The following is a 22,299-nucleotide window of genomic DNA, read 5'->3' on the forward strand; positions in this document are numbered from 1 at the left end:
ATAACTTTTCTGCACAAGAAGTCTAGTTTTGCATTATATATATTCTTACTATATAACTACTAAGTAACCATCATATGTATATCCATAATCCTTTTATTATAAGCTTCCATTTGACCTATTGACCACTATTATACGATTTAATATTATTAATTTATCCACAATCTATTAGTTACAGTCTCTCACACTCACAACCACTTTTTGGCGTGATCTTGTAAAATTGTTATTTTCTACTTTATAGTATGATGTGGTCTGATTCGCTTGTATATAGGTCAAGTATATCTGAAATATATGATTCCTATAGTGGAAGTTGAGATTGTGTTCTGGATACAAACGAACAGAGCTAGGCGAGAAGAACCAATAAGGACTTAGAATTGATTCTAGGTTGCTCGTACTGGCTAACGCGTCACTGGTTTGGCACAGTGCCAAGGTTATATAAGTCGGTGTTCTAATTAATGATTTTTTGTCACGTGATAATTAACAGGGTAGAAGTCTATATATATATATATATATATAATTTCAATGCACAATCTGTCATTTCAATTCAACGCTTACTTATCACGCCGAGTCGTATATTTCTTTTAAAAAACAAATTTCTCTGTTATCTTTTTGATGAACAAAGATGTGGCATAAAAGCATCAATGTTCTGAATGGGAGTAAGCACATTATATTACGTATTTGGTGTAATTTGGAATGTTAATGTAAAAGTATGTGTGAGTCTGATTGAACGAATTTTCGCAGCTCAGTCCTACAGAAGATAAATAGCGGTACGAAAAACTTAGTGGAGCAGCCGCAGACTGTGATGAGCGCCAAATATCGGGAAATCTATAATTTACTCGACAGCACTAGCTACTTAAATAAATCTCAGTAGTTAAATAAGGTTAAGTTCAGTACTTTTAAAGGTCCATTGTGTATTAGTACACACATACGATAATTAAAGGAGTTAACAGAATTGTGGTAAAAATCAAAGTGACAGATGAAAATAGATGGGGAAAACTCGTTTATAAACAATTATAAAAACAGTTGCTGGACCATTTACCTAAATGTAGATAAAAATTAATATTCTTGAATAAATTCAAGCTTAAAAACATGAAATTTCGATATATAAGTAGTTCGTATTAAAATTTAGGGAACAGAAATTATAGGAGTCAATATGAACAAAAAAAACAAATTGCAACAAATGAAAATGGCCTTATCTATTCCATTTAAATCACTTACTCTCGAACAATCTGGTAAACTAGATGCTTCAGACAAGCCGAAAAATGAGGCTTCATAAAATCCAGATGAAGGAGTTCGAGTAGTTATTTGAATTGAAGAAGATATTGACTCAGTAGTAGGAGAAAGTGAAAATTCGGAAAAGTTAACATCCATTGGGAAACTACCAAATGATGCCCTGGTTGGAGTGAATGCTGATGAAGGACTAGAGAGAAAAACAAGTAGAATGAAAGAATATTGTAAATTAGTTTGACGTGACTAATTAGACGTTGAATTGATTTACATTTATGGCAGTTTACAATTAAATGTGAACGACTGAACTATGCAACACTACTCAAATATGGCTAACTTTTTGTTAAAAACTATTTATGAAAGCAGAAAACTGTATGCAATGAAGAGGTTTTTTTAAATCTATGAACATAAAATCCAGTCATCTCCAAGGAATACCAATTAACTAATACATAGTTGTGTCATACTTTATGCGGTTACTTTTATTTCTTTATACAACTCTCAACCTCTAAATTTCTTCATAGCACACTCAACTATTTTAATCTGCTTAGTAACATCTCAGTCAGAGTTAGGTAACATAGAGCCAGGAGCACTTGTGTATCGTCTCAAGTCGTTACATCAAATTATCAAGATGAATATTAAAGTAGTATTAGTGATGATAGAATACATTAGGGATAAACAATATAATACGAGAAGTAAGAAAGAATTTGCAAAATCAAAAATACAATATGATTTTTAAATGAAAATCAAGACCTAAGAGAAGACAACAAGTGAATGCACCTGAGTCATTACAATCGACTCTGAGCCATGTCACATAACGCATACAGCCATTGATCATGATAATAGCGAGAACCCTAATTGGTAGTTTGCAATTACTAATATGCCTCAGTTCAACAGTCAGTGACTTTATGGACTGATGCCACATGCTTGAATGGTCACTATTGGCTTTCTTCCAACAGGAAAATAGTGCATCGAAATAAGTGGTCATCAGACCTACGTAACATATGCCCTAACGACCTCAGTTGATCGGTATGAGTAGACTAGTTGTGAGTGATTTTTATACAGCTGAAGTTTAATAGAAGGTTAATACAAATGCTTAATGTAAAATCCCTCTATAACTGTATGTTAATCGGTTTCTTGGGATTCACAATTCCTTAAGATGTCACATAAAGTAACCTAGAAAAACAAAGTAACTGACACAATCCAAAGAATTTATATCAGTAGTCTAACTAATTACAAATCAAGAATTGTTTAGCACAAATAATATTTCTCATGATTATCATAACATTCACACTGTGAACTGTAGCAACAACATATTCAGCAAGAATAATGTAGATTTATTAAATGATACAATTCTGATCACTGAGAATTTATAACATTTGAACAATAATCTATCACTTGTTTGTACGGAAAAGCGTATAATTCTATGTGACTATAAATGAGATATGAGATTGTTGTTCGAAAAATAAAAGCTGAATAATCGTCAAATAACTGAAGATTAACAGGTGACAATTGAATATTGAATACGTATAACATTAATTCATTATATGTAAAAATTATATTTGAAACAATCTCAGTGATTGAAATTTAAATAATTCCAACGTCTCGTCTAGCTAACTTGTCTGGACTTCTTCAGGGTTAGCACGAGCAGACTTCGTGAGAAGCTAGTCAGACGGGCAGTCACACCCGCTTCACTCTCAGGACCAGGCTGCACTGATTATCATAGCGGTTGGTTGGCCAGGGTCAAGTTTGTTTGACGTCTTGGTGATACGTAATACAGGACTGATCTCTAGAAGTACGATCTGGACGAAACATTGGAATTATTTAAATTTCAGTCACTGAGATTATTTCAAATACAATTTTCACATATAATGACTTCTCTATACTCGGCGCCCAAACTATTCATTCTAATCTTGACGAATATTCGTATAAATATAACATTAATTGACTTAAAATGTATCCATTTATCTAAGGGTTTGTTTAATTTATAAAGATATAAACTATTTTATGTACGTCGATCTTACAAGTGTTAGAAAATGAAGCAAACAAAAATACTAATTGAATATATTTTCTCATTCATGCTATCAATTGATCACTAATTTATAATTAGTAATAGTAATCGAAACACGTTTACAACAATATTCACTCATAGTGGATACTATAGACTAGTGACTAGACTAGTAATTTATTATATTGTATACCAATAGAATATGTGGACACACATACACACAAAATGAATAAACAGATACACAAAAACGTAGAAATACCTTTCACCTATTTTATATATATATGGAATGCTTTCTAAACATTATTTCTGGATTTTATATGCTCGTGTATTTTTCTCTCTTTTATAACATGATTAAACACACGCACACGTTTGGCAACCAGCCAACATTTTTGTATATCCAAATTACTAAAAAAGGGGTATAACAAGAATGACGGCCTAAGCCAAAGCTATTTTCTCTCCCTCTACTTACATGTCTGATAGCCAGGTTAAAGTTAGTCGGGATTTTTGGTCAATACGAGAGATTAGCCAAAAAATAATCAATAATACGCCAAGCATAATAGGCTAGAGAAACTTAGATGAAGAAAGGAAACACTAGTAGTTATTTTAACCAATTAAAATGCGATCGAAAGCAAATGTTCTATTCCTTACGTGTTGGCAATAAATATCATAGCTCAGTAAGGACTGACTTCAGTGAAAATAATTCCATACATATATTGTACACCATCGGATCCCAGCATATTAGTCTATAGATAGGGGGTTCGCACACGAGACCGGTCCTCGGTTTGATTCTGGGGTGAGTATTCCAGAGGAGTCCTGTACTAAGACGAAACAGCCGTCCAGAGTTTTCAGTTGTTGTTTAACTTAGATCCGTTTGCAGTTTAAATAAAATTTAACAATCTCCACAATCTCATACTAATAATTATCAAGCTTTATTTAATAATTCATTCAATAGAGTTATATAATGAAGTACGGTGGCAGGCAGGGACTGAAAAATGTCAGCACTTTATACATTATTCGATCAAAAAAATGCAATTTCATACAACTGGTGAAAACGGGTTGCTTTAGATTGAAAACCTTACACTCGATTACACTATTATTTATATTCATATTAAGGATGGATGCGACTTTTTCATATTATCCGTCTTACTTCAAAGTGAGTAGTGAAGCAATTAGCACTGTGTTGTACCGAATATTTGATGTAGCATTTGTAGCTGTAAACATTGTTCATATCCATCTGTAGCGTTTCTACTTCAATTCTGCACAGGTAATTATGACGAGTGGGCGGGAATATATAACTCATAGTACAGTCACTTTAATCGATGTAGATTTACAGCCCCATTACCAGACTTACTTCTGTTGACAACACTATTCACTTGGTAGTTCCATAATATGCAAATAATACTCTATAGTTCATAATTCAGAACTATGAAGCAATACAAAGCGAAATGGAGAACACTATACTTGCTCTTTGATAGACAAATATACATCACACCAGAGTAACAAAAAGTGATAGTTGGTAAGACCTTTTTTAAAATAAGACTTAATAAAAGTATTTGTCTATTTCAAGATTGACAATAATACAAACAATTTTAGTTTAATCATAATAAAAAAACAAATCAATGATCAAGAAGTTACCTTAATTTACAATCAGTTTTATGAGCTTATATATTACGTCACTGTTTTTTATCAATATTGCATAAACACCGATTAACAACTGAATAGTATACAATTAGTACACTTTACTTAAGAGCTACAAATGATCACTACACACAACAAAGGTATCATTACAATGGGAAATTTGCAACTCGTTTACCAAGTATAGGGTTTATATACTCGGGTTTAAGTTACACCTTTTGTATGATGACTATATATAAATAACTGGTAGTTTGAATTAAATTAAGTGGATCCGATTTCGAACTTTTGGGATATAGGCGTGTTGAGTGAAAGGACGATTATTAAACACCGTGTTTAGTAAATAACAGTATACACCGTTCAAGTTCACAGTTTTTGCATGCATCACGATTATAATCATAAAATTATAAAATTAACGTAGATAATTTGATTATTCATGAACAAAACACTACTGAAGGGTAAGTAAAAAAAAAAGTGAATAAGACCTAACTGTTGGGGAGACCCAGAAAATTCATCGAAAAGAACCCAAAGCAGCCCTGAAAACGCTGGAGAACATCTTATCCAATCAGCACTCAATAGAAGTTTCTCAGAAACATCTAGAAAGTGGAGTCGCGTGCCACATTTCTGATTGGATATTTGCCTATCCTGCTACTATGTCTAGAAGGGCTTCAGAACTTTCCAGAAGCCAGTGGCCATTTGAAATGCTATAAATACTCTCAATTTTCTGTATATAAACGAACCTTGAAGTAAGGCGTTCTTTCCATATATATTTCGGGCCTTTTCTCTCGTGTTCAAGTTGTCGTGTAGATTTGGTCCTGTATTATTAGAAGAGCTCAGGTAACCGATTCAAACGTTCAGTCAGAAGATTTATTGCTAACAGAGACCGAATAATATACACTTAAAAAAATAAAGGAAAGTTTGTCCGTTTCTGTAACAGGTTGACTTGAGACAGAAAACCATTGAAAATAAAGAAGCATTGAATAACTATTTTTTCCTAGTATGGGACCCCATAGCCGTGTAAACCCAAGGTTAAAGACAGGAGTCTAATCCACGATCTTCAGGCCTCATGACGAGTACATTATTTTTAGACGACTGAGCAGCCATCCGATAACTTGCATTTTCTCTGCTCGATCGACGATAAGATTGTGGGTATTTAATGATGGGAAATACCAACCTCGAATGAAACAAATGGTTAGTACTCTCTAGTTTCCAATGATCATCCAGTTAAAATCAATCCGCGATTCAAACTACAAATCGAACACTATCTTTAAAAGGTTTGAGAGACAACTGGAAGTTGGTCCTCTTTAAAATCAACATGAATAACTGACTGTAACAAATCAAGAAACTACTGGATTATATAGGTTAGGTTGTTCAACATTAAACCATTAGATTCACCTGGTATTGTTTTGCATGTATCTTCCCATTGAGGTTTAAGACTGCGATTGATCAGTCTGTTATTGGCATACGTGCATACTGTGCGTATGCCTCGATATTGCCTTAATTCACAAGCTTTTATAGGACGAAACGCGCGTCTTGGATTCCACTGCTAGCCATGATCCATCTTTGCTTTTAAACCATTAGGTTATATTAAAGTCTGTTCAAGAATGTAGACCACTTCACAATGACGCTTTACATATATTATCAAGACTAAATCATGAAAATCCAATTTAATCAGCACCTTACGCACGTAAGAAGATTACAAGACACTATATTTTTCAGTAATGAATAAACACAAGTATAGATTAAGATGGTTAGAAGGTGTAGTGGCTGATGTGTTTTAGGTTGACGTGATCAATTACATACAAAAAAAACAACTCAAAAATGTGCGATAGAAAAATTAAAAATTTCTGGATAGATGTGGCACAGAAATAAATTATACTTAGATTTACGAAAGAACTAACAATACCAAATAATTACATATAGTTGAAAAGTTTGTTTAAATATGAAGACAATAAACTAGATAGGTAAATATTTGTTGTCTTGCCGAAATACAGACGAAATTATTCTATTATTATTATTATTATTATTATTATTATTATTATTATTATTATTATTATTATTACTGTTTACATAAAATAGATTTTTTTATTGTTTTTATTTGCATACACTAAATTATTCATTATGACTTATAGAATAAAAATAGTTAAATGATACATAAACAATTATAAACGTGAAAAACTTGAATTTTCAGATGATCATGTTGAATATGGCAAGATGATTTTAATCAGTGGCTAACAAATCATCATTTTAAGGCCTAACCAAATGAACATTAAGACTGAAGTGTTATGTAGGACTTGACCATATCTAAGTTGTGAACAGAAAGTAGTGAAATTGAGAAGTAGTAGAGATCTTCGTACAATATTTCAGTTAATCTAGTACTGGAACGAAGAGATAGTTAAATCAATTGATCGATAAAGACTTTGAGATGGTGCAATACGATCAATTGAACAGGGAATTAAAAAAAGATGTCGGAGATGGATAGAACAAACATTCAGGAAACCATCAAACTATATCGTCATACAAACCCTAACCTGAAATCCTCAAGCTAAAAATGAAAGAGACAGACCAAAGTAAACATTGAACTGGGAACTGGAGACATACATCAAAAGAATGAATGAAACTTGACAACAACTGGGAAGGAGAGCTCAGGCAGAGATGTTTGAAAATTCTTAGTAAGCGGATGTATGTTACACGAGGGGTAACAAGCGTAAGTAAGTATGCTGTAACCAGTAGAGCCAAAAAAGTTAGTAGAGAAACAATATCTCGACAACTAAATTAAATGATAATCATTATATATTACCAAGTGACTGAATTTAAAAAATGTCGGTTCCAACTCAGTGGTTAAAAACCTGTCTTGCTGGCTTCGAGGCAAAAACAAACTAGGTTTTTATCTCGTAAACAGATCGATTATTGATGTGAACTCAAACAGAATCGCAAACTGTAATGAAACAATTGTTGAATTCTTTATATCAACTGGTGATGAAAATCACTTTTATATAAAATAAACATTAGCATAAAACCATTTAAATAACCAAATATCTTATTAGACAGAAAACAAATTAAAATTTAAGAGAGAAATCAAATCAGTTATGTAATGACATACCTAGGCAATGCATGAATTGACAATGAAGAGTCGTGTGAATCTTTAATTTCTATATGACTTGGACGATGATGAACACGATCGAACTGACTTTTATTATTACTATTATTATTATTATTATTATTATTATTATTATTATTATTATTAATACTGCTGCCACCGCTGCTATTACTATATGTAGTTCGATTACGTAGACGAATAGATTTTTGTAAATTATCTGAATGTGTTTGTGGAAAGTCTGTAGGAGAGTTATTATGTTGCATAGTGACTTCATTAACTTCAGCTTGTGAAGATAAATTATTACCATTATTATTATTACACTTAGTTTGAGCGGCTCCAGAACCAAAGTTAAACAATGGATGATGCCAACTAATACGTGATCCATTATTCATTTTATTAGAAGAGATTAAATCCGATGGTTTTGGACGTAGAATAACACCATGATTATTAGGAGTATTATTATTATTTCGTAAGGTACCACCACCATTATTAGCATTATTGTCATTAGAATTTAATAATTTGACGTTATCCATATTAGTGCAACTTTTTGACCTTTCATTATATGCCATTTTTGAATCTAATCGTACTGCAATTGGTCGTGGAAGAGTCCTCATATATGACTGCATTGTTTTCAACATGGCTGAAGAACTATGTTGATTGTTATTATTATTGCCATTATTGTTATTATTACATTTATCACAATGACGATAAGATGAGACTGATGACGGCGGTGGTGGTATGTGAGAAGATGAAGAACATAAACAAGATGATATTATAAATGGAAACGGACGACAAGAATAACCATATGATGATGTCTGTGAATGTATATCAGAACTTGAACTTGTTGAACGACAAACACGTTTTGCTGGTGGTAAACGGTCATGTAAGTGTTGAATATGTGAATATGAAGAATTATTTACTTCAAATAGACAACAAGAACAACAAACTGAACAAAAGTAACATGATGTTGATGAAGAAGAGGAAGAAAACGGAGACGAACATACTGTTTTACATGGTACATTAAATTGATTAATTAGTACATTTATATGGTCAACTTTATCATCTACAGAACAAGGAAATGAAGCTGATGAAAAGTTGAATGTACATGTTGAAGATGTAGCAGTATTGTTATTATTATTAATTTGATGATGATGGTGGTGATGACGATGATGATGATGGAGATGAGGATGATAGGGATGATCTATATGGTGATAATGTTGATGACAAGATTGTATTTCGTTGAATTTTGATACATTTGACATAGAGTTTAATGAATAATTTGTAGCTGGAGCACTTGCAGATACTAAACAAAAATAACGAAAGAAGAAAGGATAAATATACTTTTATAAATATAATTTTGATAAAATAGTAGACATAATGTAACTTAACAATTAAATATAAACTGATATTACCCGTTTGTCTAACCTGCCTAAAGTCAAATAGAATAGGGAAATTCAACCAACAATTTACTAATGTATAACAACTGAATAGTATATCTAGTCCTAAGGAAAGGCACTGAAAGATACATTATGAAAAAGAAAAGGAGAATATTATGAAGGTATAATGTAAAAAGAAAAAAAGAATCAGGTAGAGAATTCAAATAGTAATGTTGAAAATAAGAAATATAAAATATAAAGATTTGGCATTAAAAAAAAACAAAATCTCAGAAAGATTTCGTTCATTTCACTGGTACACTTTACACCATGTTTTCTGACCTATATCTCATGACATTTTAAACCCACTGTATTTACCTTTAACCAGCCAAAACTCTATTTAACCAAATGAATGAATGAATTTGGTTCCAAAATCCAAGACCTGTTATCCTAAATCTGATTGGTTAGTTCGTAAATTATAGTCTCGGCAACATTGTCAGTTTATCACTACCATGATTAATTCATAATTCTGATTAAAATTGTGTCAAACTATTCAAACAAACGATCAATAAATTTGTTACCAACACAAATATATGAGTTTTAGTGGCTTATATGAACTATCCATGACTCATTTCCATTAAGGGGATAAAATGCGATCATAAGTCATTAGGTCGACCTTATAAATACGATAATTTATGTATCATACTTTAACTGGGTAACTAATAATTTTAGTGGGTTTCTGTAAGCTTCTAGAATATCATGGTCACAAACAAACTTAGAAATATGGTTATTTTTATATGCAGAAAAAGCTTAGAACTCTCTGTCCATAATTTTCGTTCTTTGTCTTGTGTTTAGGATTCAAGTGTAGGAAATCTCTTGGGAACTAGTAAGCGTTTAGGAGTTAGAGATTAGCATTCAGGTACTAGGCAGCAATATCAGAGAGTAATAATTGATTGATGATATTGAACTCTTTATATTAAACTGATGATCACTGAATCCCTGATTTTAGCAGTCCAAAGAAATTGTGTTCGTCACAAGAGCTACAATTCTTTGATTGGATACTTATTAAGGTTGCGTAGATGTATGGCACAATTCTGAGACATCCTAAATGAGGATGAAACAAATGGATGATATTTCACGATTTCGAATGATGTTATCCCATAAGGAAAAATCACATCTGAAGTATTTAACAATCTCCAAACAAAAAATCACCATCATCATTACGTAACATAAATGGTGTGTTCAAAATAGTGAAACATTAACAGATAGGGTAGTAGAAAGTTGAAAGATTAGAGATAAGATAATCCAATGTCGATTAAAACAATGTTACAACTGAATGTAGTTAGTGTGGAATTTTAAACATACTTTTTTTCTTCTTTCTAATAATTAGTTATTTTTTTTAATGGTGTTTAACATTATTCATTATTGTTACAAATAACAATCATAACTGATGATTGATTGGTGTTATTGCAGAGTTTTAAGGTCTACAATATAACACGTATGAATATTGTTTGTTATTTCTCTTGATGAAAGAATATTTTACTATTATTTTTTATTCAATTACATAAGTTAACAAAAATGAATGGTTAAAAGTAATAATTTTAGTTGCATAATAGAGAATGTTGTCATCCTTATTTAACGTGTAAATTAAATAAATACGAAAATGAAGTTTGAATATGTATATTTCATACAATCGTTGGTTTGAACAGACAATCAGAGAGAAGGAATAAAGGAAGCGAGGCGGAACGAAACGAATGGACGCGCAGAGGAAAAAGCGAATGACCCAACTCAATTTTATAATGAGTTACTGCAATTGATCGGTCTCATATTGGCACATATGTATCCTGTGAGAATCGTCTCGATATTGCCATCTCTGATTAAAAGTTTCCTATTATGTTCTTAGAATTATTCGTAAAATATGCGTAAGTAGCGGTAGTTTTCTATTAACAGCCAATTTAGAATACTGCGGAAGATTTACAATTTTAATCATATGTAGAATTAGGGCCTCAATACATTTTATTTTATTATTTCAAGGAGTGTGAAATACGGAATTCATCAATAAGTTATTATACTGTCAATGGTTTTTGGAAATTTTTGGGCTTCACAGTTTATATTACAAAATGACCTAAGTACAATAACCACTGAAAACCAGGAAACATTGGACAATTGTTTACTCCCAGTATGAGAATCCTCAACAATGAGCATTCAAGACCCTATTGCGAACTGAATTTAGGGCCTTTAGGTCATGATATGAACGCTTAACGTTCATATCACTGAGTTGGCATCAAAATAGTTTATGTATATAATTGTGATTGGTTCGCGATATTATGAAAACATCTTTTAATGCAACTGGTGGGTAGCTTCCTTAGACCAGTCATGGTCGCACTCCACTGGTCACATGTCATTAGAATCTCGGGTATCACCTCTCGAAATTAACTATTAGTGAGCACATTATCATTTCCGGAGTAGGAGGTTTGTTTACACCACGAATTAACCACAGATAGATTGGCAATTTGCATAACACGTGAAAATATTGATTACCATAATCATTGTTGTTACATCCTAACGAAGAATAAATGAATGGTAACTGCTAGGAATTATTTGCGGATTGTTATTACATATATTCCTATTGGATAACTACTAAGTGAATATATTATATGTATATTTATATTCCTTTTATTATAAGCTTCCATTTGACCTATTGACCACTATTATACGATTTAATATTATTAATTTATCCACAATCTATTAGTTACAGTCTCTCACACTCACAACCACTTTTTGGCGTGATCTTGTAAAATTGTTATTTTCTACTTTATAGTATGATGTGGTCTGATTCGCTTGTATATAGGTCAAGTATATCTGAAATATATGATTCCTATAGTGGAAGTTGAGATTGTGTTCTGGATACAAACGAACAGAGCTAGGCGAGAAGAACCAATAAGGACTTAGAACTGACTCTAGGTTGCTCGTACTGGCTAACGCGTCATTGGTCTGGCACAGTGCCAAGGTCATGCGAGTCGGCATTCTTATTGGCTATCTTATCACGTGATAATTAACAGTGCATAAGATCATAATTTTTATCACTAATGCATACATAAATCAATTCTAAAACAGAGAGAAAAACGGAAATCCAACTTACAGAGATGGAGAGAAGACGAATTCGGCTCAAGATTCTATTAATAGATATAAAAAAAGACGAATAATAAAGTCTGTCAGTAAAAGCATGGTAGATTATGTAATAAGTACATACGAATATATGGTTTAATAGTTTCAGACGAGCATAAGACAATAAACATCACTCATAATACTAATTTAAATAAATGAAGGTGCTTAAAATGTCGGAATTAGATATAAAAGTCGCATAAGTAATTTTTCATTAGTCAACTAACCGTGCAATTCATTGACATCTTGTTCAGAGTCAAATCTATTACTAGCTAACAGAAACACTGATGTGAAGTGCACTGAATCTCTATTGTGATTGACTAGAGTGAGATATTAAGATTTTATAATTTTCATCCCAATGATGAATAATTTATTAAGTAGTATAATCCAATCAATTCCAATGTTGAATAAATCTGAGTCATTTACATAAGCTAATCATTGGTCTCATTCAATGTATTAGTTAATTGATCATGGTAATCAGACGAGCAAATGAAAAATTTTTTTGTTTTTTCTATTTTATTAACTTCTGTCAAAAAATTGCTCTACCATGATGACATATATACGTTTATTTCGAATCAATTTCAGTTGACTTATGCGCATAAGTTTAATTTTAATATATTGTAACTTGTAGGTATAACTGATAAGTTTAACAAAATAAAATGAATTCATATTAACCTGATCAAATGTTTATTCTTAGTCTCTTTAAGTTAATGAAGGGAACCATTTCTACGAGCTATTCATTATATCATTAAAAATAGAAATTATTATATTTGTCTGGAGAAAAAGATGAGATAGTGTAACGAGTGAAATTATTTCATTGCAACTATATTCCCTGTATCGATTCAGGTGAACTATATTGAGTGTGCGTTTCGATAGTAACTTTATGTATTCTCCTTCCCTATGTGATGATTTTTATATGTAAAAATTAGAATACAAATGATTGTATTTTGATCAACGACGATATGATTTTGGGATTTGTTTGGAAACGTGTTTTTGAGGTGTAAATAAAACTTCGTTGCACCATTCTTTCATGTTCTTACTTCGCATCGTGTGAATTGTAGAGGTTTCCTTCTCCTGGTAGAAGCAGTAGAATAAAGGAATTACATTGGTTCCTAATGGGTTAAGTGAAAAGAAGTAAGACTGTGGGGCTCAACAGAGCCGAAACGTCATAACCGCTAAGATATAAAAGTTGACTATCTGGATACAACAATGGCAAAACGAATATAACTCAGTCAACCAAACAGTTCAAACAGTGTTGACGGAGTCATTTTCCAGTTATAAAAACTTACTAGTTCACTTTGATAACCAGGTAGTAAGTATAATTAGTCATTAAACAGCATGATTTGAATAAGAGTACATGAATCTATATTTTGTAAATCAAAGGGATTCTAGAAAATATTACTTATAACCATAGAAATATTATCAAATAGAATTATTTTTTAAAACATAATCAACACACATATACATGTATACAGTAAAGAGTACATGATTCAAAATCGGCTGCTAGCTTTATTAATCCATTAAAAGTGTATTGTGTACTACAACCACTGACAAAATAATCTCGATAATATTCATACTACCCAGTGTGTGTGTGTGTATGTGTTATGAATCGAATGAAATTACTTTTTATTCAACTTAAAACTGCTTGAAAACAATATCAGCTAATATGAAAACGTTACTCAATTCTCTGTTTGTTTGTTTTCTATTCTGAAAGAAAAAAGTAACTTTTTATTTCTTCTGTAAAATATTCCTTTTTCTTTAAAAAAAGAAAGGATTTTTTAAATTACATTATTTAATTAACGATGTATTACAGTTGTGTATATCATTCGGAATAAGAAGGGGCTTATACAGCATATATCAATAATAGGGTAATTATAAAATAAGATAATTGTTAGGATCTATTTTCATCTATAAATATTATTTGTTTAGATTAAGAATTTAAGTTTTAAGTAGATAAACAGGGGGAAAATGAAATGGGGATGGTATGATTGCATGTCCGAAAATAATGTCTATTGAATATTGAATACAATTATAAAATGACGGAAGGCTGACTATGAAGTTATGGATGGTTATTTCCTCTGAAATAGTCCATTTATCTATCCTACTACAATGAAGTTTCATCGCTTGCTGTAAGCTAACAGCATTGAAACTTATTTCGATAGTGGCTAGTGATGAAATATAAGACGTACGTTTCGTCTTATCTGGGACTCGTCAGTCGGATGTTTCTACAACCCAGTGTTGATGTTAACATCTGAACTCGAACACAGCACATTTCACTTCAAACACCGAGAACAGTCTATAACGTCAACGAGGCGAATTAGATTTAAAATAAATTGAAATTTAATCAGTCCCACGAGCCAGCGGCTCACTGGACTCAGTATCCAAGTAGATAACGCACCGGTTTTTTTAATGGAAATGTACTAGGTTCGAGTTCTGGTATGAGCATCAACACTAGAATGCGGATACATTCAACTGGCGAGTTCATATGTCCATAAGACTGTTCAATCGCAACCCTAAACATCAATGGGAAGATTCAAACAACCACTAGAAATGAATCAGAATTTATTGTTCTTGTTCCACATTGAAATTGAAGAATGTTTCAAGCTTAAACAACAGGCTGGTAAAGATTTGAAAGCAATAGTGAATTATAAATAACGGGCAATAAGACTTGCAAAAATACAAATGAAGTCACACTACAAATCAAGGCTTCTCATCGTCTGAAAACGATCGAAATTTACAATAAATTTTAAAATTAAAAATTTAATATTGATAACGTTCAATTAGAAGTTGCTAGACTAGCTTTTAAATTTGTGCTGGCATGTCACATTTTTTGAAGATTTCATTACTATTCTATCGACTAAGTGAAACGTTATTTCAGAAGGATTTATGGAGATAGTGTGATTTTTATAGTGCTTAAGTCAAGAGCTGACCATAGTTAAACCAGTAATGAAAACCTGAAAACATTGGCTTGACATTTGCACGTTTGCGCGCGAGACCGAAGGTCCTGGGTTCGACTTCCGGATGCAGAGAAATGAATAAGCATTTCTAAATGGTCTTATACTAAAACGAAACATGTTCAATACCTTGAGGCTTCCAATAGAGGTCTAAGAGAAGTTCTTGATTAAACAATGGTAAATAAAATGTTAATTTTTTATTTGTAATTCGATTGTTCACAGTACTTGTAGATTGTTTGTAGTTGTATATGTATTTCACAAAACTACAGTTAATCAATCACAAATTAGCACAAGAATATAGCAAGTATCAAATTTTACAGCAGTACAATTAGAAGAAAACTAACAAGATTATGACACCAAACTAATAGAAACAAATAGTGTCGATCAGTGATAGTGAAAAAGTGTACAAGTAAAAGATATTTTCAAAACAAATGAGCAAATGAGGTTAAAGGGAATGAAAAGTACGTAAAATAAGGAAAAAAAGATGGAAGAAAATCGAGAATGTAATCAAAAAGCTGCGGTAAATTTGTAAATATGTTACTTTAAGTCTTCAGCCATTAATTACGATTGTCTTACAGATCATAAGCCAACAATTTAATTTCTGTTTACCATGGATCATTTAAACCCGTCAATAACTTGATTTATTGATCTTATGCCTTATTCAGAGGTGATTCTGGGATTGATCCAATCCACATAATTATGCTTATTCGTGTTGTACGACAAGAAACTGCTACGCTTGAAGAGCTAACGATATCACCTAGAACCGGTGAACGGAACGAAAGTCAGCAAAACAACAACAGGATACTCTCAGCTATTCCACTGCAACCCAGCCCTGCTAACTAGAGAGAGAAGACCAGATTCAGACAGAAAAATGCATCTTCCACAAGCAGCGCAGGAGCACGAACGAACAAGAACACAACTCATGTGTATATATACAAAACAAAAAATGTCCTCGGAAAACACCACAAACAGAGTATTAAAAGGGGAAACGAAACAATGACATTTGAGGTCTTTCCAAGTGAGATATACAAACTGAAGGTGAAATGGCCACTTTTGGTGCGAAAATGAGAAATTCGGATTCCAATAATAAAATTACAAAAATGAGACGTTTACCAAGTGATTTCTGGGGATCTGGCATCCTCAATACCTCTGTTTTTTAACAGCGTTTGTTCTTGGGGTTCACCTGATTATTGACTGTTTGCCGCCGTTGTCGAAGTAGTCACCTTCTGGACTTTTTCCGTCGGGACTGAGGGTAAGTTGAAGCTATCTAACCGAACTTCGAGTGAGATATATCTGTTTCTTGATAGGCGATCTGGGGCTAACTGTTTCCGTAGCTGGCTCCGGTGTCATCTCCATCTGTCTCTTCTCACCTCTACTTCATGCATGACTTGATCTAACCTTCCGACCACACACACTTCAGTCCAGGGATCATGTTTGGTCTGTAGTCCCGAGAGAACACCGAACATCCAACCTCGTACTTTGGTAACTCCTAAGACATAGTTTGTGATGGTAGTGTTGTGGTTCTCGATAGCATCAGGTTTTGGATCGTCCTCAGCCTTCGTCCCATGAGTATCAAGATGGGGCAGTATTAACTCTAAATGGTAGACGGTTATACTGGAACAAACCACGATGGGCATTAGTGGCCAGTAGTTCTCGCGATTCTTCATCCACTTCCATTTGTAAATAAGTATAATTGAGGTCCAACTTTACGAAGAACTTCTCACCGTTTAGCATAATGAGTAAATCTGAGGGAGTTGGCAGCGGGTAATGATGTTGTTCAAGGACTGCGTTATGGCCTGTAGAGAAATCGGCGCATATACGTGTTGTGCCATATGTCTTCTTGATAGCCACAGTTGGTGCTGTCCAAGAAGAATCAGAAACAGGTGTGATAACCTCTTGTAGTTGTAGACGACCGAGTTCTTCATTAACTTTTGATAATGCCGCATATGGCACTGGTCTATTCGGGCGGAAAACAGGTTTAGCCCGTGGCTTCAACCGAACGGTTGTTTTCATAGAAGAGCACCAATCCAAAACAAGCTGGAAGATGATTAAGAACTGTGTAATTAACTTCGTTGTATATGCTTCCGGTTCAGGGGGTTGTCTTCCAGATTGCATATGGTAATTAGCGGGACGTCAGCTAGCTGTAGCTGACCGAACCAATCTAAAGCGAGTAAATTTGAATCAGCTGACGTTACGTTACATACCCAGTGAACGTCGATTCTCGGAAAGACACTTTATAACCTAATTGCCCCACCAAGCGCAGATAACTACCACATACTGTACGAGGCTGTTGTAGCCTTCGATCACTTCCAGTCAGTTAGTCATATGAAAAGTAGAACCTGGCTCATACGTACATCAGTTCCAGTTGTCATAATCCATTAGTACAGTAAGATGAAATTGTCAGGTCAAATCCCAGAACAGTAGATGTAATTACAGTATTCGTGGTAATAAAGAAGATTAGTCATAGAAGATACGGTTCTACAAAATATAATTTGGTAAACTAAAAAAACCTACAAGGTAATTTAGATACTTAGGATCCTAGAGAAAGTGAAGAGTGAATGAAGCTGCACCATCGCGAACGATTTAAAACAATGTGGCCCAAAATCCTTAACCACTGTTTTCGATACTCACTTTAAACAACGAACAAAAACCAGAGAGCATTGGGTAGACGTTCCGTTCCACTATGGAACTTGTCAGTGATGAGCATCCATGAATTCACTTGGAATAGAACGCAGGTTCTTCAGGGCATGTGAAAAGCGCTAAGCCGAAAGAGCTCAGACTATTGAGTTAACATGCAATAATTTACATTACTAACTTTGGCCAATAGGTAAATTAATATTACTCAATTAGGTTACGGATTGAAAACTATCTTCTGCGCCATATAGTTATCACTAGACTTCCCTCTCGCGTCATATATATAGCTTTAGAACGATATTTCTACGAGAAAAATATGAATATATTAAACTGTTATGTCAAACAACTATTAAACTTCATGGAAAAAGAAATACACTTACAATTATTTCACTTCCATCTTCAAATTCTGATATAGTAGACTTGAGAGAAGAACAAACACTAGAGCTTGGCGTAAATACATCATGAAAGTGTACAGTACGCGAATGATGATAATCTTTTGATCCACTTCTCCAATCTGTATTGTTAATAATTGTACTATCATTATCATTACTAGTGATATTACGTTTCATTTGTAAACCAATAACAGAGTGTATAGGCATTGAAGAAGCATTTCTTGTTTCATTTATTGTCTTCAAACCATAATATTCACAATTGATATTATGTTGTCCTGTATTCATTGATTTACTAGTTGTTGTTATTGTTGGCATTACTCCAACTGTCATTTTCATCATTCGCATTGTCATACATGGATCACGTTCATTTAAACTGGATAATTTTAATTGATCAGTTATTAGACTTATTGAACTTGGTGGACGGCCAATACTTATTTGTTTTTGATTATTATTATTCCCAAATGTTACAGGACATTCAACTGTACTGTTAATTCTACTTTTACATTCACTACTTGTCATAGTAAATATTCAGTTAAGTTTTATCTTTTTTTTATCAAAGAAAGTTTAAGTTAACCAAATAATTTTCACCATCTTGTAATAAAAATTAATTCCAAGACTTTTTAATTTAACCAATCTGAACAAATTTCAGATGGAAAAGGAAGTTTAGATTTTCCAATTATTTAGACTTGAATCCAATGTATATTTTAAATGATAACGTTTGAATTTGAATTCACCATACGCAAAATCATACAGTACTAAATAGACTGAAATACAATTTAACAAAACATCCGGAATAAATTTAGAAATATTGGCATAATTTCAAATAATGAAGGTGAGAGAGAAGTCAGTTATAATATTTCACGTCATTATTTACCTTTATATATATATGCCAGCATAGTTTTTATCACATGATAAGAAACAGAACAAGTTCTAAAATACTAACGGTTTTAATAATGGTTAGATTATAATTTTATTAGCTGATAACTTCAAAAAAGCATACGATGTAATTATAGTTATAACTGAATGTAAGTTCCAGCACATTTACGTAAAAGTCAAACATAATATATATATATATATATATATATATATATATGTGCATGTGTACATACTTGAGAAATATGTAGTTATGATATAAGGCTATCACATGAGTACTGAAAATAAATAATCACATTCAAGGTCAAAAGAAAAGGTGTTTGGTATTTTATGCGACTATAATTTAGTCTATTTTATAGGAAAAAGAAATTCATTTGCCAACTTATTCAGTTTACATAATAAGATACAATTAAAATAATTTTTTTTCAAAAAAACAAAAAGAAACTCTTTATAAGTGAATAGTCTAATCACAGGGATTGAGTTAAACAGGTTGACTACAGCATTTATGTGTTGGAGTTTCATCGGGCCTCATGCCTTAATAGTTGATGTAATTTCGAAACTGATACAATAACCAAGACTTGTTTTAAACACCACACGTCATCTGTCGGGCAGATGAAATTTCTGTTTTTCAATTAACGGATGAGTATACTTCGAAATCTTTCTTTGTATTACTTAACGACTGTAAACAAATGATAGATAAAGATAGAGGACATATGTATGTTACCAGTATCCAATCACAAATCATTAAAGTAGGTGCTGTAGTAAAGTTAAACCATCAAGTGAGTATTGGTAACGTTAGGCTTGAGGTTTCAGTTGCATACGCTCGATAGGTTGGTGGGGCTATGGGAATTTATCAACTAAGATGCAATATGGATGTTCAGCTAACACCTACCTTTGTGTTCAATACGGATCGGGGTAGGGATGGGTTGGAAAAATGTTAGGAACGGCCAAACAGAGACATGATATATATTCATTAAATTACTGATAGTTGGATTGAATGGTATCGATAAGTGAAAAATGCTTGGTTAGTATCAATGATACAGTTGTAAGTCATGGTTACAGACGTTAAGTAATAAGAATCAAAATGTGATAATGGTACGAATATATTGATTATTTAATCTTTTTCAACATTATAGGTTTTATTATCTATTTGGATTAGATTTCTTATAATTAATTGTTCACTACTAATAAACACTGTCATTTAAAATTAATTGGTTTCTATTTTTTTTAAAGTCCTCACAACATCGCATACACTTTTAACTGACCAATAAAAACTTGGTATACGTATGTGGAGTGAGCCAAACTAACATGCTATTCATTTACTACCATTGAAATATGTGTACAATTAAACGCAAAACATAAAGACAGAATATTGTTCAACTGAAGCATCAGGTCATGAAACAAATAAGTTGACATATGTTGGCGTGTATTTATTTGGTGTAGAGAGAAAAGACTGCATATATATATATATATATATATATATATATATATATATATATATATATATATATATATATATATATATATATATATATATATATATATATATATATATATATATATGACATATTTTTGGCTCAGTGCCAAAGATTTATTTGACTATTTTCTAATACAAATTAAAAATGTTAAATCTAACCATTCGTTTCATATTACGTAGATTATTATTTACAAGTTGATGAAGAAAAAACTTTTTAAGAAAAGAACACATGATTTTGTGTAAACAGCAATGCTTGCCTTTCGCATATCTCAAATGAACTCATTAAGACGATAGAGATTAATTGATGTTTTTTCGTTAATGAAATACTACATAGTGTAGTATGTATATATAGAAAAAACAAAATTGTTAAAAGATGGCACATTCTATTTTACAGTAACGACCTTCAGCGATTTCTGAAATGATCTTGGTGAGGTAAGGGCAACTGAGATTCAAGTGTTATAAACAAATGAGTTATTATATAAAAACCTAGATAAGTTTGAGCATTGTCGTGAAAAATAAGAGAATGTTTTGTAGTCTTCCGATGACGAAAGGCTGTGGAGATGATTCTTTGATTTTAAATGCTATATATATATATATATATATATATATATATATATATATATATATATATATATATAGATTTGATTTATTTTTCAATATTTTCCATGACAAACTGATAACCATCTAAGCTTCATCTCAAGAGTTGTCCAAGTTTATCTCTACTCTTTGATTTTACTATGTTTATTAACTTTAAACACTTTAGTAGATAAATATTGATTATTCCTACTTAATTCTTATTTAGCTGCCAATAAGATACAGAGGATCTGTCATTGAATTTTGAGTATCGCTTAAAAATCCAGAGATCATCATGTGATCAGTTCATTAGTGTAGTATACTGTTACCGTCGGTATTAGTTTAACGTGATGAATGATTCCATCACGGACAAACTTCAGATGAATGAGCAATGAAAAATATTCCTAATTTCAACTATTCTCTACAATCCATTCAACTAAGTAATACTTGAGTTTTTACTGGTGACTAATTTAGAAAAAGACAACCGAGGTTTAAACGACAAATTGTAATCAGTGAAGTTCAGCTGTGTCGAGAGTGAGACACCACGTATCGGTGATGTTTAATGATGGTCATGCTATATCGTGAAATGATTGTGATATGACTTTTCTTCCCGTCATATTAAATTGAAGTTGGAAATGCAAACAATTACATTCCGACTAAATGGTTTATTGATGAGACATCTCTTCAAATTTCTGCTTTTGTCATTTATAACGAAGAATTCATATGATCACACAATTTGCGTAAAAGATACTATGACCCGTAATTTCAGTTTAGCGGAGTACGTAATATATGTATACCCTGGTAATACTAGTATTAAGTATATAGATCTGTATATGTGGTTACATTGGTACGGTGAAACCATTTCCATTTAATAGGGAACAACGAAAATGAACTTAA

General features: G+C 32.2%; 1 protein-coding gene across 1 annotated transcript in view; it reads right to left on the minus strand.

Annotated features, from left to right (window-relative positions):
* Positions 1-22,299, minus strand: part of BUB3_3 (mitotic spindle checkpoint protein Bub3) — a 43,099-nt gene that overhangs the window by 7,571 nt on the left and 13,229 nt on the right. The window contains exons 2-5 of the mRNA XM_051214358.1: positions 18,468-19,243; positions 12,477-12,510; positions 7,965-9,264; positions 1,216-1,417 (exon numbers count right to left, since the gene is read on the minus strand). Coding sequence (XP_051067523.1) covers positions 1,216-1,417; positions 7,965-9,264; positions 12,477-12,510; positions 18,468-18,998 — 2,067 coding nt within the window. The 5' untranslated portion in view covers positions 18,999-19,243. The remainder of the gene's footprint in view (positions 1-1,215; positions 1,418-7,964; positions 9,265-12,476; positions 12,511-18,467; positions 19,244-22,299) is intronic.

The sequence above is a fragment of the Schistosoma haematobium genome, chromosome 2, assembly GCF_000699445.3.
Source record: "Schistosoma haematobium chromosome 2, whole genome shotgun sequence".
NCBI lineage: Eukaryota > Metazoa > Platyhelminthes > Trematoda > Strigeidida > Schistosomatidae > Schistosoma > Schistosoma haematobium.